We start from the raw sequence: 15,188 nt of genomic DNA on the forward strand, positions 1-15,188 counted from the left end.
GCAAAACCAAGATTTTGCTATGCATTAAAAATATTCTTCATTTACTCAACCCTTATTTTCAAGACATTTAGATTTTCTGGTTTTTAAAATTCAATGATCATTGCAATGAATTATCTTATAGTGTTACATAAAATACTTATATTTAATATTGTTATTTTTCTTTATATTTTAATATATGTGTTCTGATTATTTCCACATGTTATTTTATTAATTTAACATTTTTGGAACCGGTATATATTTCTTGTTAGTTTCCTAGCAATTGAGTTACTGAGTAAGAGGGTGACTTAACTCTTAGCTCCATAACTCTTTCTTAGTATTAGCAAAATGTCCTTCAGAAAGAATATTCGTTTACATTACCAGTAGTGTTTGATGTCAAAACTCAGCCTATAATCAATATCTGATTTATTTTTCTGTTCAGTCCTTCTCCCTTCCCCTTCTACCTCCCCTCCCACTTCTTCCTCTCTCACCTGTCTCGTCCTCCCTCAACTATGGTAGGTCTTTTAGTTCTTTATTCTTCCCTTCTAATTAGCGAGATGAGCCTCATGCCTGTGTATATTCTTTACATTAAATGCAACTGGAAGTATGTTTAGAGCTTGCCTTAAGTAACCTTTAACTCTCTGGTTAGAGCAAAGGATAGAGCAAGTTTTAGAATTCAGTGCCAAAGGATGCCGTCCTCAGGTAAATGACAGTGGAAATAATAATGTTTGTAGGCCAAAACTTTCTGCTTGACTAGTGTTTGCTCTTTGTAAATTTGGTACCTGTACATGTGAATAGTTTGTTACTCAAGTATCTTTATTTTTCATTGATTCAATTTCAGTGTTAATCTTTTGTTTCAAGTTCTCAGGTAGCTAAGGATGGGCTCAAACTGAAGATGACCTTGAACTTCTGATTTTCCTGTCCCCACCTCCTGAGTACTGGGATTATATGCATGTGATACTATACCACATCATCTCTTATATTTTTGTTTTATTTTAAATATGAAATTTTATGTGGAATAAAAGTTAAGTCATTTGGATGTTATATGTCTTGTCACTGATCTTGAATTCAGAAGCATATATAAAGTCCTGAGAGTTCTTTTATTCTGCCTTTCTGCTTGAAAATGCTTTTTAGAAAACAAGAAATATGTAACTAAGCAAAATATTGTTTTGTTGTTATTGATATAGTTCACAAGATTATTGTTTCATGTTTCCAATTTAGGTGTGTCTACCTGCCATTTTGCCTGGGCTTTTCATTCTGAAGCAGAGGAAGAACTAATCAATATGATTCCAGCAATTCAAAGAGGGGACCCTCAATGGTCTGAATTAAGAGCCATGGGAATAGGCTGGTGGGTGAGGAATGTTAACACACTTCGAAGATGCATTGAAAAGGTAACTTTGTTTCATTGGATTTTAAAAGACTGTCATTTCCCCTTCTTTCTTCTCCCCTCACTCTTAAATTCATGTTCCCTATTTGTTTAATCATTGTTATGCATATGCACGCACGCTATTCCTTCTTTCTTCTGTATTTATCTCCCTCCCAATTAAAGCACCCATCTCTGTTTCCCCCCTTCAAAATACTTACACATTTCTATTCCTTCTCTGTTGCTTCTCTACCCTTCATGTTTTTTTTTTGAAACAGAGTGTTATGCAGCCTAGTCTCTGTTCCTGCCTCTACTAGCAAACATTAATACCATTTTTAAAATTCCAGAAAACCTACTATAGAGAACTAGTTTTTACAGTTTGAGGGTTTCTTAGAATAATTTTTAGAAGTTTGTTTGTTTGTTGAGAAAAAGTTTCTCTGTTTATCTCTGGCTCTCCTGGAACTCATTCTGTAGACTAGGTTGGCCTCAAACTCACAGAGATCCGCCTGCCTCTGCCTTCGTGAGTGCTGGGATTAAAGGCATGCGCCACCACCACCAGGCTAGAAATCACATTTATTTATTGTGTGTGTTTGCATGTGTATGTGTACATGTGTGGGTGCACATGTGCACATAGAGTTTCAAACTTGACCTTTATAAAATTCTATGCAGTAGTATTTTTTTATTGTTGTTGTTATATGTAGTATTTGTTTGTTTTGAGGCAGGGTTCCACTGTATTTGCATCTCTGGCTGTTCTGGATCTCACTATATAGACCAGTTTGGCTTTGAACTTAGAACTCTGCATGCCTCTGCCTCCTGAATGTTGGGATTAAAGGCTTGTTGCCAGCCACTACATGCCCAGCTAATGGAATAGAATTTTTTAGACATTATGTTTGACATGTATCTTATTTGAAAACAAACACAACACTTGGACATGCTCCAGCAACCCCAGTACTTTAGAAGCTCAGGGAAGGATCTGGAGTTGAAAGGCAGCTCGGTTACAGAGCACATCCAGGCTAGTTTAGGCTTCATGGTAAGGTCCTCTTTCAAAAAACATAAGCTAGGTGTAGGGTGAATGCTTATAATGCCACCACTCAGGAGGCTAAGGCAGGAGGGTTGCCCTAATTTGAGTCCACCCTGGGCTACATAGTGATCTCAAAGCTATCCTGGAATATGTAGTAGAACCCTCAAACAACAACAACAATCAAACTCAGATTGTCAGTCTTGGCAGCATGCTTCTTTATCCACAGAGCTGCACATTAAGAAAACAATGTGTTGAATTTTCAAAAGATGATCATATCTATTGAATTTTCTGTTGTTGTTAGTTTATTCCTACCTAGGTTTTCCTTTCCTCCCCTTAGTGTGTGAATTTAAGCTATTTACTTAAAGCTCTTGGCTCAGTTCCCTCCCCTATAAAATGAGGACACTAGTAGTACTTCATAGTGGGTAATACTCACTAAGATTAATTAAAGGTGCCCAGCCAGGTGCCAATTATATGGTAAACAGTCTCATAAATACTACCTACTATGCTGTTTTTATTAGGATTACTGGCATACAGATGCTTTTCTCTAGGAGGATGCCATCATAAGCTATTGGGTCCATATATTCTCATTTCTGTAGTTGTGAGCTAAGGGAGTAAATGAAGCATTAATTGTTGGAGTAATTAACTGTGGTTCTTTTTCAAGCAGTTATATGTTATTTTACTTACTCTTAGGTTGCCAAAGCTTCTTTTCAAAGAAACAATGATGCCTTAGATGCTGCTTTATTCTACCTTTCAATGAAGAAGAAAGCGGTAGTGTGGGGTCTGTTCAGGTAATATGCCTCAGCACTTCACATGGTCTCATGGAACTCTGTCAGGTCAGCTGACTTCTTTATGTCCTGGTTCTTTTATTTACCTTGAATGGGGAAAATATCTTTTATTTTAGTTTAAAAGATGAGATATTTTGTTGTTGGTTTGGGTTTTTTTTTTTTTTTTTGAGACAGGGTTTCTCTATAGCTTTGGAGCCTGTCCTGGAACTAGCTCTTGTAGACCAGGCTGGCCTCGAACTCACAGAGATCCGCCTGCCTCTGTTTTTTTTTTTCCTTTTTTCTCTATCTTCATACAATCTATAAATAATTAAAATATTTTAAGTGTGAGATAGTCACTACTGTTTTGTGTCCTCATTCCCAGGTCACAACATGATGAGAAAATGACAACATTTTTCAGTCACAACTTTAATGAAGATAGATGGCGGAAAGCTGCTTTGAAAAATGCTTTTTCATTACTTGGAAAACAACGCTTTGAACAGTCTGCTGCCTTTTTCTTGTTAGCTGGCTCATTGAAAGATGCCATAGAGGTATAAACGTTAAATAGCAAGCATGCAGTGAGGCCTTCGAGCAGACTGTAATGTTTGTTAGACGTTTGTAAGAGTGAAATAACCAGTGCTTGCTGGAGTCAGACAGTGGCGCTGATCAGTGTAAGGGGAATTACAGCTTCAGGTGTGGGTGTTACACATTAAGATAAAATGTAAGGCTTGCAGAAAATGTCAAGAGTAGTTTATGAGTGTCTTTTTACCATCCACCTCGTGATTCTGAGCCACTTAAGTATGTGCATAGGTTATGACTGCCTTATTTTGTGCAGAAAAGCTGCTGTTTGAGAACTTGGCGCTAATGTGGCAGTTTGTACTATCCTACAGTGTTCCTGCCGTAAGTGTTGTCAGTGCGTGTGAGGATGTGAAACATTGCATCTTTTGTTGCATAATCCTGTCAGGTGATTAAAAAGTCATTAATAGTTCTGTTTCCTGGTGACTCTTCTTTTAGGTTAGTTATTACCTTTATGAATTACTTAGATTCAGACAGAAGTAAAAATAGAATTGAAAATGATCCTAGTATTTGGAAATGCAAGTTTGAAGCCAGCCTGGGCTATGGGGAGACTGTCTAAAAAAAAAAAAAAAAAAAAAAAAAGTATATGATATATTATATATGTTATTCTGTAATATATTCTCTATATATTATATAAGATTTCCCCCTACTTATTATATTCTACATATTACATCCTATATAATATAATATAGTAACATAATCCTTGAGTCTCATTAATTTTTTATGGGATTTTTTCTTTTAATTTATAACTTAAAATAATAAAAATTTAAACAACATTTTAAAAAACTCAATATGATAGAAGAAATAGAAAACTTCTAGCATAGTGAATATATCATAAATTTTAAAAAGAATTTTTTTTTACACTTCAGGATATTTGTAACATTTTTATAGTTATAAATGCCTGTAATTCTGAAATGGATATGTTAGCTTAGAAGATAATCAGAAGAGTCTCAGGCTCAGCTGTTAAAGTAAAGTAGGCTTGGGGTCCCTTATAGGACAGGGATCAATTTTTCCTTAGTAAACTTTCTCAAGTAGTTCAAAGTTTTATAAAAATATAATTGGAAATTAAGAGGAACTGATATCAATCAAAACATTTTAAGTAGTGTTTACTTTAAAAGTGAATGCTATTTAAACTGGCCTAAGACTGAGATACTGACACTGGCACACTTGGTCTTGTGCTCATTTCATGTTCGGTCATTCTAGTCTAGAGGTTACTGTGCTGTGGTTGCTCATCTGCCTGCCTGCTTTGAAATTCTACCAAGCAACCATCTAGCTACATCTCATGATCTCAGCCTCAGGGCCCCTCCTACCCTGGAGACATAAATAGGCAATTTCATGGTACCAGTGGGATAATGTATGTCTAGATTAGTTGTCACTAAGGTAAGTGTTTCTTAATATTTAAATTTGCAGGTGTGTCTTGAAAAAATGGAAGATATTCAGCTAGCCATGGTTATTGCCCGTTTATTTGAATCTGAATTTGAGACTTCATCCACTTATATATCCATCTTGAATCAGAAAATTTTGGGTTGTCAAAAGGATGGCTCAGGATTCGATTGCAAAAGACTACATGCTGACCCTTTTCTGCGTAGTCTTGCCTATTGGGTAATGAAAGATTACACCCGAGCCTTGGATACATTACTGGAACAGACACCAAAGGAAGATGATGAGCAACAAGGTAGATTTTTGTGTTTTTTTTTTTTCAGTGTCTATTCAAGAGTAAGACAAGTTTTATAGGAAAGAGGCTCTGCCCCCAGCTGAAGACCTACTGATTGTGACTTTTAGGGGAAGGGAAGGGAAGTTCATTTTCTTTGAGGGTGTGACCCCTGGCAGATCAGTGTGCTCCAGTGCATAGTCCCATGCCATTGTGTATTTGTGTAGCACAAATTAGACTCGGTGGCTTATTTAAGAAAAATAAACAGCACATGGAGTTAGGAGAGAGTAAAAGGAGGTCTTGAGTGGGAGGTGAGAGTGGTCAGAATACACTGTGTGCATCCGTGGAATTTGCAGCATGTATACTTACTTACATTTTAAAAGATGGTTACCTTACTTATTTTTTTTTTCTGAACATGTTTTATGGAGGTATAGTCTTTTTCCTCATAACCTTGTGTTTTAGGGTAGCCTGGACTCACTATGCTGCTCAGGCGATCCTTGAACTTACGACCCTCCTGTCATAGCCCCTGTTGTTGGGCTTGCAGGTGTACACCACCATGCCTCAGATTTGAGAAATGATGTGATTAAAAATTATAACTTAATATTTGTAATAAAGTCTGCATTTAACCATAATTTGAATAGTACTAAAATGATCTCACATATTTTAGTTCTCACAGTTGTATTTTCTTTGCTCTTATTTCAAATTAGATATTTTTCAAAAATCACCATAAAGTTACCATATTTCTTTCAAAAAGGACAAGGAGAAGACAGTGGTAGTTTTTCTTTTGGTTTTGTTTTGTTCTGGGTTCCCCGCACCTGCATGTATATATGTGCATCACATGCTTGAATGGTAAATGTGAGAAAAAGGTGTTGAATCCTCTGGAACTGGAGTTGCAGATAGTTGTGAATTGCCATGTGGCTGTTGGGAATTGAACCTGTGTCCTTGGAAGAGCAGCTTAGCTGACCTGCGAGCTTCTAGGGTATCTCCTGTCTCCCCACCTCCCCACTCTTTAACATTATACAAAGGTGATCACTTAGTCTTTTTATTTTCTTAAAGATATTTTGAACGCACAAATTTTACATGCTTATGTTCAGTCATTAGCAATTTTTTATGGGTGTTCAGTGTAGAAGGGAGCTGCGGGCAGGCCTGCTTTTCGTCCCACCCGGCTCCCGCACGGCTAGCTTAACACCCAAAATAACAACACACAAATTGTATTCATTTAAACACTGCCTGGCCCATTAGTTTCAGCCTCTTATTGGTTAATTCTCACATCTTGCTGAACCCATTTCTATTAATGTGTGTAGCACCACAAGGTGGTGACTTGCCAGGAAGATTCTACCCTACATCCATCTTGGGTCAGAGCTTTATCACGTCTGACCTACTTCCCTTCTTCCCAGCATTCTGTTCTGTCTACTCCACCCACCTAAGGGCTAGCCTATCAAATGGGCCAAGGCAGTTTCTTTATTAACAAATGAAATCAACAGATTAACATATGACCTTCCCACATCAGTTCAGACTGTCCCATGCTTAGACATTGGTGATCTTGACTAGCTTTTTACTTCTTTTTGTATTATTATTTTTTTGATAATTTCCTTGCTTTCTGGCATGGCAGAATGATTCAGGCTCACCTTGTATATTTTCTAGCTTAGACCCGAAAATGCTCATTCTACCAAAGAATTCTGCTTCTGTGAGTGGGGAATAATATCTAGTCCTCTTGCTTCTAGGCTGTTAGAATGAATGCAGGTAGGACTTCTTTCTCCCCTAGAGATCATGTTTTCCTTCCAATCTATAAATGAGATTCCTCTTATGTTTCATATGTGTGTCTTACAGTAAAAGGCTTGGATTTTCACAGTATCAACATAGTTATTCACTATTCTTTATGCATGGAATAGTTTCATAATAAAAATACAAATATGTGTTCTACAACAGAATGGTGAGGAAAACCTATACCTTTTTATATTGTTATGGTATATCTTATTAGATATGTATAGCCAAATCCTTATTTGAAAGTCACTTTGTAGTTTATCTCTATGTGACTATACTACCAGCTTGAGATACAATTCATTTGTTTAGTTTTGTATTGTATTTTGTGTATGTGTGAACCACATCTTAAAATCTAAATTACCTTTTTAAATTATATAAGATGTTGACAGTTTTAGCTGTGCGGTGGTGACACACGCCTTTTAATCCCAGCACTCTAAAGGAAGAGGCAGGCAGATCTCTGTGAGTTTGAGGTCAGCCTGGTCTACAAGAGTGAGTTCCAGGACAGGCTGATCTACATATCCAAGCCAGCTACATAATGAGCCTATCTCAGATACCAGTGTGTATGTATGTGTATGTATATGTATGTGTATTTTTCCAAGGTATTTTTAGAGAAATAAGGCTTCTTTCTCCATTCCTTCCATTTTTTTTTTTTTTTAAGGAACCAGTTGTTTGTATTTTCCTTCCATTGACCTTTTTCAGGTAAAAGTTACTGTGTGTGCCTCCTGACCTTTTTGACATTGTGTGATTATCCATCACCCTAACATATGTCTCAGTTACATAGAGTTAATGATCACATGAGTGAATGCTGGGTTAATATTTATTTATTTATAGTAACATTTTTTGTCCTTTACATTTTTTTTTTACTTCTTCTTTCTGGTGTTTTTGAGATGGGGTTTCTCTGTAGCTTTGGAACCTGTCCTGGAACTCACTCTGTAGACTAGGCTGGCCTCGAACTCCCAGAGATCTGCCTGCCTTTGCCCCCTGAGTGCTGGGATTAAAGGTATGTGCCACCACCGCCCGGCTATTGTCCTTTATTTGGGGGAAATACTAATTTATATTATTATTTTTCAGTAGATGTTCAGATTAACATAGTAATTTGTGATTTTTATCTGTTTTCTGCAGTCATCATCAAGTCTTGTAACCCCGTGGTGTTCAGTTTTTACAACTACCTTCGAACACATCCTTTACTTATCCGAAGAAATCTTGCTTCCCCTGAAGGAACTTTGACAACTTTAGGTCTCAAAACTGAGAAAAACATTACTGATAAAATTAACCTCATAGAAAGAAAATTATTTTTTACTACCGCTAATGCTCATTTTAAAGTTGGATGTCCTGTTTTAGCCCTTGAAGTTCTTTCTAAGATTCCTAAAGTAACTAAAATATCTTCCTTAACTGCAAAAAAAGATCAGCTTGACTCTGGTTCTGAGAGGGTGGAGAATGGGCCATCAGGATCAGAAGCACTGAGTAATGGCAATGGCAGTGCTGGTGTTGCCTGGTCAGCAGCGACTTCCTCCCAGTTTGACTGGAGTCAGCCAATTGTCACAGTTGATGAGGAGCCTCTTAAGCTCGACTGGGGTGAAGACCATGATAGTGCCTTAGAAGAGGATGACACAGGTGGCTTAGTGATGAGGAGTACAAATGCCGAGAAGGATGGGCAGGACCCCAAGTCCTCAGACCCTAGGGCATTATCGACTCCTCAGGAAGAAGATTGTGCTGGGGGTGATACTGAGGTTGATGTGATTGCCGAACAACTGAAGTTCCGAGCATGTTTGAAGATCCTTATGACTGAATTAAGAACTTTGGCTACAGGTTATGAAGTAGATGGAGGGAAGCTCAGGTTTCAGCTCTACAACTGGCTTGAAAAGGAAATTGCTGCCTTGCATGAGATATGCAATCATGAATCAGTTATTAAAGAATATTCCAGTAAAACATACTCTAAAGTACAGAGTGAACTTCTGGATCAGGAAGAAATGGTGGACAAGCCAGACATTGGTTCTTATGAGCGTCACCAAATAGAAAGACGAAGATTGCAGGCTAAACGGGAGCATGCAGAAAGACGGAAGCTGTGGTTGCAGAAAAACCAGGACCTCCTAAGAGTGTTTCTTAGTTACTGTAGCCTTCATGGGGCCCAGGGTGGTGGTCTGGCCTCAGTGAGAATGGAACTCAAATTTTTGCTGCAAGAGTCACAACAGGTATGGGCATCACATGATGTTAGTCTCAGCTAGTTAAGTGATTTCAGCAGCTCTTCCAGTTAAAACTGTAAACTTAGGTTGTTGGCTTCTGTAGTCCTAGGAGGCCTGTGTTTGTTTCCAGTGTAGCTTCTTAGGTGAAGGTGTCAGTAACTAGAGGCTGGTCTAGTTTACTTCTCTGTTACCGTGATAAACACTGGTTAAAGCCACCTGGGGAGGATGGGGTTTATTTGCTTTGCAGGTTTTAGTTCATTATCAAGAGAAGCCAGGGCAGGAACAGAAGTGGGAACCATGGAGGAGTGCTGCTTTCTGGTTTGCTCAGCCTACTTTCCTATACCATGTAGGACTATTTGCCCAGGGGTGGCACTGCCCATTGTGGGCTTAGTAACCAAGAAAATGCCCCACAGACTTGCCTACAGGCCAGTGTGATGGATGAGATTCCTTGAGGTTCCCTCTTCCCAGCTAGCTCTAGCTTGTGTCAAGTTGACAAACGTGACTAGCACAGAAGTCCCCTGTATGCTGCCGTCTGCATACCTTCTGTATCTGGGAGAGACAGGTGTTCTGATCCTGGTAGAGTGAGTGAACAGAGACAGCGACACGCTGCCTTAGTCACGTTCTTACCACTGTTGTCACCTCCAGGAAACCACAGTAAAGCAGCTCCAGTCTCCACTGCCGCTGCCCACCACCTTGCCTCTGCTTTCAGCAAGTATTGCATCAACAAAAACAGTCATAGCTAACCCTGTGTTGTATTTAAATAATCACATCCACGACATACTTTATACCATTGTGCAGATGAAAACACCACCTCATCCCAATGTTGAAGATGTGAAGGTAATGTGGACTTTGTGACTATTTGTGCGCGCTAGGACTTTTATTTGCTCTCTTTTGAGTGTAGAGAGAGTAGTTGAAATGTTTTTGTGTGCTGTCTCTTCACTTCCAATGACTTCCAGATTCCAGTGAATGCAATGAAAAGAATGCAATCTTTTTTGTTCTCTTTTTCTTTTCTTTCTTTCTTTCTTTCTTTTTTCTTTTTTTTTTTTTTTTGTTGTTTGATTTCGTTTTTTGAGATGGGGCTCTCACTCTGTTCCCTGGCTATCCCAGAGCTCACTGTGTAGACCAGACTGGCCTTGAACTCACAGAGATCCACCTGCCTCTGCTTCCCAAGTGCTAGAATTAAAGGTGTGCGCCAGCACATCCAGCCTTGAAAGTATACATTCTTATTTTTAGAAAGGCTATAGTCTTCCTTTCAAACAGGTCAATTCTTTTTATAACAAAACTAATTTTCTAGACAGTGTTCTTGCTACTTAATATTTATTTAGGTTTTCTCTTCTAATGAGTTCAAATGAACTAATAATCTAGAAATAGAACTTTTTGTTTATATGTCAGGAAAATGTGAAAGTATAGGTTGAGAGAGGGGTACCTGAGATAATCTTTTGATTAAATGGCTCCTGAGAAAATATCCTTGTCACTTGTTCCCTGATGATTGTGTTTATTGGAGGCTGTACAATAGGTTAGAGACAATCAGAATCCTAAATTAGTCCTCTACCCTATTCTGAGTGCTGAACTAATGAACTCCAGTAAATCTCTTAGAGCCTGGCAAGGTGTGGGGAGGGAGCTGCCTCCACTGCCTGCATGGGTTCATGCTGCTCTATCCTCCTTCTGGCACCTCATGCACAGTCAGTTCCTGCTGTTTTTATCCTTCCCCCTTCTTTGACAGGCATGTTTGATCTCTGTTGAGATACTTTTCTGAGGGATCCAGATTGCCTAATCATATCAATTTATTGGAGATTTATAATCTATAGTATGAAGTAAACCGTATTAGTAGTCTTGTAGAGTTTGCTTAAATTATTAGACTAAGAAATAAAAAAAGATAGCAAGTTGGAAAATGCTCCTTTCCTTAGAATTTGTATAGGGTTCCTCCACCCTGTCCCAGTTTTTCAAGACAGGGTTTTTCTGCTAAGTGTGGGTATTAAAGGCCAGCGCCACCACCACCAGGCTTGGATAAGGCTTTTAAAGGCATGGAAGTACCTCCGAAGTCCCTTTGAATTTTAAGAAATTTATGAGTCTGAAAGTGTTGATTCAAGGGAAGTTTAAACTGTGTTTTTAAAAAATATTATATATAGAATTTTAAAACTTTCTAAAAACACATTTTTATGACTTTCCCTTTCCTATCAATATTAACTAAATTATTTGCTTTCTGGAAAATGAGCCATTACACATAGTGCTTGATTTGCTTACTGAACAGCCATTGTTACTGATAAGACTGAATCTTGCATAGTTTCATAATACAAAGCCTAAACGAAAAGTCTGAAAGTTCAGTGCATAGTTGGCTTCAGTTTTACTTTTTATATCACTATGTAAGTTCATTGTTATGGCTTAGACAAGACCTAGTCTCATGAGACCTGGTCTGCTCAGTGCCTGGTAAGTGTTAGGCTCACAGCAAGTATATATTTGATAAAGATATGTCCGAATGAGTCAGCTTTGTCACTGGGCATGCCTATAAAGATAAATGAGTTAGTTTAAAAGTAGGGTTATCTTCTGTAGGATCCAGTTTTATTTATGATTTTCTAGTTTCCTCAGTATTTCCTGACTTTTAAGATGTTGCTGTTGTATAGAAATGTTAGTGCAAATTGTAACTGTGGCTGTTTTGGTTTTAGGTGCACACACTTCATTCACTAGCAGCTTCACTTTCTGCATCAATTTACCAAGCATTATGTGACAGTCATAGCTACAGGTAAAAATAACAAATCAATAAAGAAATCACCCCAAATAGTTTTAATAGAGCAGAACATTCAACTGCTCCAGACTTTTATAGGATTCTTTTTCTTAGGGCTGAAAATAATTCCCTAGTATAAATGACATGTGTACTTTAATGGATAAAATAGACCCAGAGAGAAAATAATAATTAGTTGGTTAGTTTAGATGTCACCTAGTAACAAAAGAGAAATATAGATTATGACAAGCAATAATGTGAGTGATCCTAATAACTGTCTTTGATTTCCTTGAAGGAAGATTCTTATCACAGTGTTTTATACTAGAGATCCCTAGTCCCTCAGAGGTCACGCTCTGAAGCCAGTCAGCTTTTACTTGGTTAACTGGTTTTCAGTTGAAATTAAAAAAAAAAAACTTGGAAAAGATACATGCTTAAAAGTTACTAGTTTAACTTATACTTTTATGTGTGGTGTAGAAGACAATTGATGGTATCAGTTTTGTTTGTTTATGCCGTACTGGAGATCAACTGTAGGCCATTGTACCTGGTGTGCAGACATGTTCCACCCCTAAGTTATACATTCCCAGACCTCTGCTTTTAGTAACAGGACCTCAGCAAGCTTCCCAAGCTGGAACTCACTCTGTAGCTCAGGCAGACCCTGAACTTGTGGTCCTCATGTCTCATCTTCCTAAGTAACTGAGATTACAGGTCTGCACTACTATGCTAGCCAATTGATATCAATTAAAAAATAATTTTAGTTTTTCTAAGTATCGAATTGCCTGTATCTGTTATTAAAATACATTGCATTTTAATGATTAGAATGGCATGAGTTATAAGAAATGGAACAACTTGGAAGGATGACCTAGATTGAAATGAAGTACACTAATAAATGAAAAAATTTATTAGAAATCTATTTACATGAGCCTTGACTTTTTCTTATAAAGGTAGCTGCCCTTTATGGGAACATTTGATTTTAAAATAAGGAGTTACTCCCTCAGAAATGGTCTGCACTCTGTTTTTATCCTAATTAGTCCATACTTAAATGACTCCAAGGATTAAAAATTATAAGCAAGGAAGAAAACTTTGGTTTAGCTGACACAGTCATCAAATGTCTGTAGATAAATTGTTTCCTATTAGTCCCTGGCTAAGCTGGCACTGAATGAGGTTTCAGATACATTGCTTTGAAGTTAATGTTTTTAGGCTTGACTATGACTTACTCTTTGTAGCCAGCTCTGCCTTTTGTTTTTTGTATTTCTTCCATTTCCACAAAGCTCTTTAGAGAAGGGAATCAGTTTTGAGAGGCATTGGTCTTAGATTTAGATAATTCGCTGGCTTTTAGCTTACCTTCTGAATATACAGTTATGCTTAAACAGTTTTGCAGAGCTAAGAATTAATAAACTCAGACCCTGAATTATTGTCTGCTGTGTCTCCAGCTAACATTGACCTCCAACTTTAGAAATTGAGCACAAGTAGAAAGTGTCTGAAAATATTAAGAAGCGTTTGAAAAGCACTAAAATTGTCTGCCCAGGGTAGTGAAAATGAGTGTTTTGTTTTAGAAGACTATCAATAAACATTTTAACTAATTTAAAGAACATTCTAAAATAAGTTCTCATTGCAAAAGTGAATTCAGTGTTAAAAGCTTTTGATTTTTCATAATTGTCTAAGATAGATTTATGTAAAGTACAGGTTCACTATCTCTCCCAGTGCAGTAACTGTACCTGTTTGTTTTAGCAGTCAGACAGAAGGAAATCAGTTCACAGGAATAGCTTATCAAGGACTTCTTTTAAGTGATCGGCGACGACTCAGGACAGAAAGTATCGAAGAGCATGCGACACCAAACTCAGCTCCAGCTCAGTGGCCTGGTGAGAATTTCATGGGTGGTGTGTTGTGGAGGGAGTGGGTTTTCCTTTCAAATCCTTTTGTAGTTAAAAGAACTTACATTTACTTATTTATTTTGTGTGTGTGTGTGTGTGTGTAAGAGGTCACTTAAGGCACACATGAAAGTTAGAGCCCAACTGTGGTAGTCTGCTCTCTGTTTTCACCTTGTCAATCTTGGGGATCAAGATCAGGTTGGTCATGCTTACAGTAAGCACCTTTTACCACTGAGGCCCTGGAATTAAAAAAATACTTTGTATATGTGCATGTATTTCTGTTAAAGGATTACAAGACAACCTTGGAAGTTGGTCTTGATCATCTGCCTTCTTTGAGAAAGGATCTCTTTGTTGTTCAATGCTGTATCCCAGGATAGCTAACTATAGCACAAATAAGAAAAACCCAGAGACAGATACTGAGGTTCAAGCTGAAGATCAGAAAAGCAAAGTAGCCAGGCCACTAGAGAACTCTTACCTCTATGAAATCTTCAGACATATTCCTCTCTAATGTGGGTATCACCACTGCCAGGCCTCTATGGCTAACTGTGTGGCTGCTGGGATTAAATGTGTGTGCCACTACTGACTGGCCTGTATGCCTGACTAGAGTACCTATCTTTGCATTCTGATCTTCGGGCAAGCTTTATTTATTAAAACACAAATATCACTTTATTTCTTCTTTTTCTATCTAAAATAAAAGAAAGCTATAACTAAAGTGAGAAAAGCTATATACAAAAAGTACAATAACAATCTATAATATATACAAGTAATAAATACATCAGCAATGTCTAGCCCATTTTCATTTGACAAATTCAGAGAAAATACTTCAAAATCTATCCTATCTTTGTGAGTCCAAAGTCTTGTACCATATTTGTTTTCTGCCATATCTTACATTACCATTCCAAACTATCTCTTGGTATCTCTTAATCTTATACACTTTATACTTCTATAATGAATTTCTTTTCTGAGTCCCATAAACAAGGAATACTATAACTATAACTGTCTAGTCTTCAATTACCTCAGAGACTCAAGAAGGAAAGCAGGAAGTAAGCAGGAAGTGTAAGCAAGTGACTTCCAAAAAATGTGAGAAATAACAGAAACATGGCTGCCTAGCCGGTCATTCAAAGTTCTTCTGCAGCATTGGGATGTCTGTTATCAGCCTAAAGGCCTAGAATATTTGACAGACTTTTCTATGAAGCAAGATTTTTGAAGGACTGTTCCGTCTTGTCTTGACAAGGTTTGGCAGGTATTCTCTTTGGTCCAGTTAGGGCAGCATACTGTCATCAGTCAAGAAAAGGGCATTTCCTTG

At 37.6% G+C, this 15,188-nt stretch overlaps 1 protein-coding gene across 9 annotated transcripts in view; it reads left to right on the forward strand.

Moving 5' to 3' along the window:
• Window positions 1-15,188, forward strand: part of Dmxl2 (Dmx like 2) — a 121,583-nt gene that overhangs the window by 74,299 nt on the left and 32,096 nt on the right. For 5 of the 9 annotated variants that reach the window (XM_050119419.1, XM_050119410.1, XM_050119415.1 and 2 more), the window contains 8 exons: window positions 1,198-1,367; window positions 3,051-3,148; window positions 3,507-3,672; window positions 5,108-5,372; window positions 8,235-9,304; window positions 9,941-10,132; window positions 11,959-12,035; window positions 13,743-13,873. In XM_050119419.1, the coding sequence (XP_049975376.1) occupies window positions 1,198-1,367; window positions 3,051-3,148; window positions 3,507-3,672; window positions 5,108-5,372; window positions 8,235-9,304; window positions 9,941-10,132; window positions 11,959-12,035; window positions 13,743-13,873 (2,169 nt within the window). The remainder of the gene's footprint in view (window positions 1-1,197; window positions 1,368-3,050; window positions 3,149-3,506; window positions 3,673-5,107; window positions 5,373-8,234; window positions 9,305-9,940; window positions 10,133-11,958; window positions 12,036-13,742; window positions 13,874-15,188) is intronic. The other 4 variants (XM_050119416.1, XM_050119411.1, XM_050119414.1 and 1 more) reach the window with 1 other exon arrangement.

The sequence above is a fragment of the Alexandromys fortis genome, unplaced genomic scaffold, assembly GCF_014885135.2.
Source record: "Alexandromys fortis isolate MF-2015 unplaced genomic scaffold, M_Fortis_MF-2015_v1.1 scaffold_167, whole genome shotgun sequence".
NCBI classification, from domain to species: domain Eukaryota; kingdom Metazoa; phylum Chordata; class Mammalia; order Rodentia; family Cricetidae; genus Alexandromys; species Alexandromys fortis.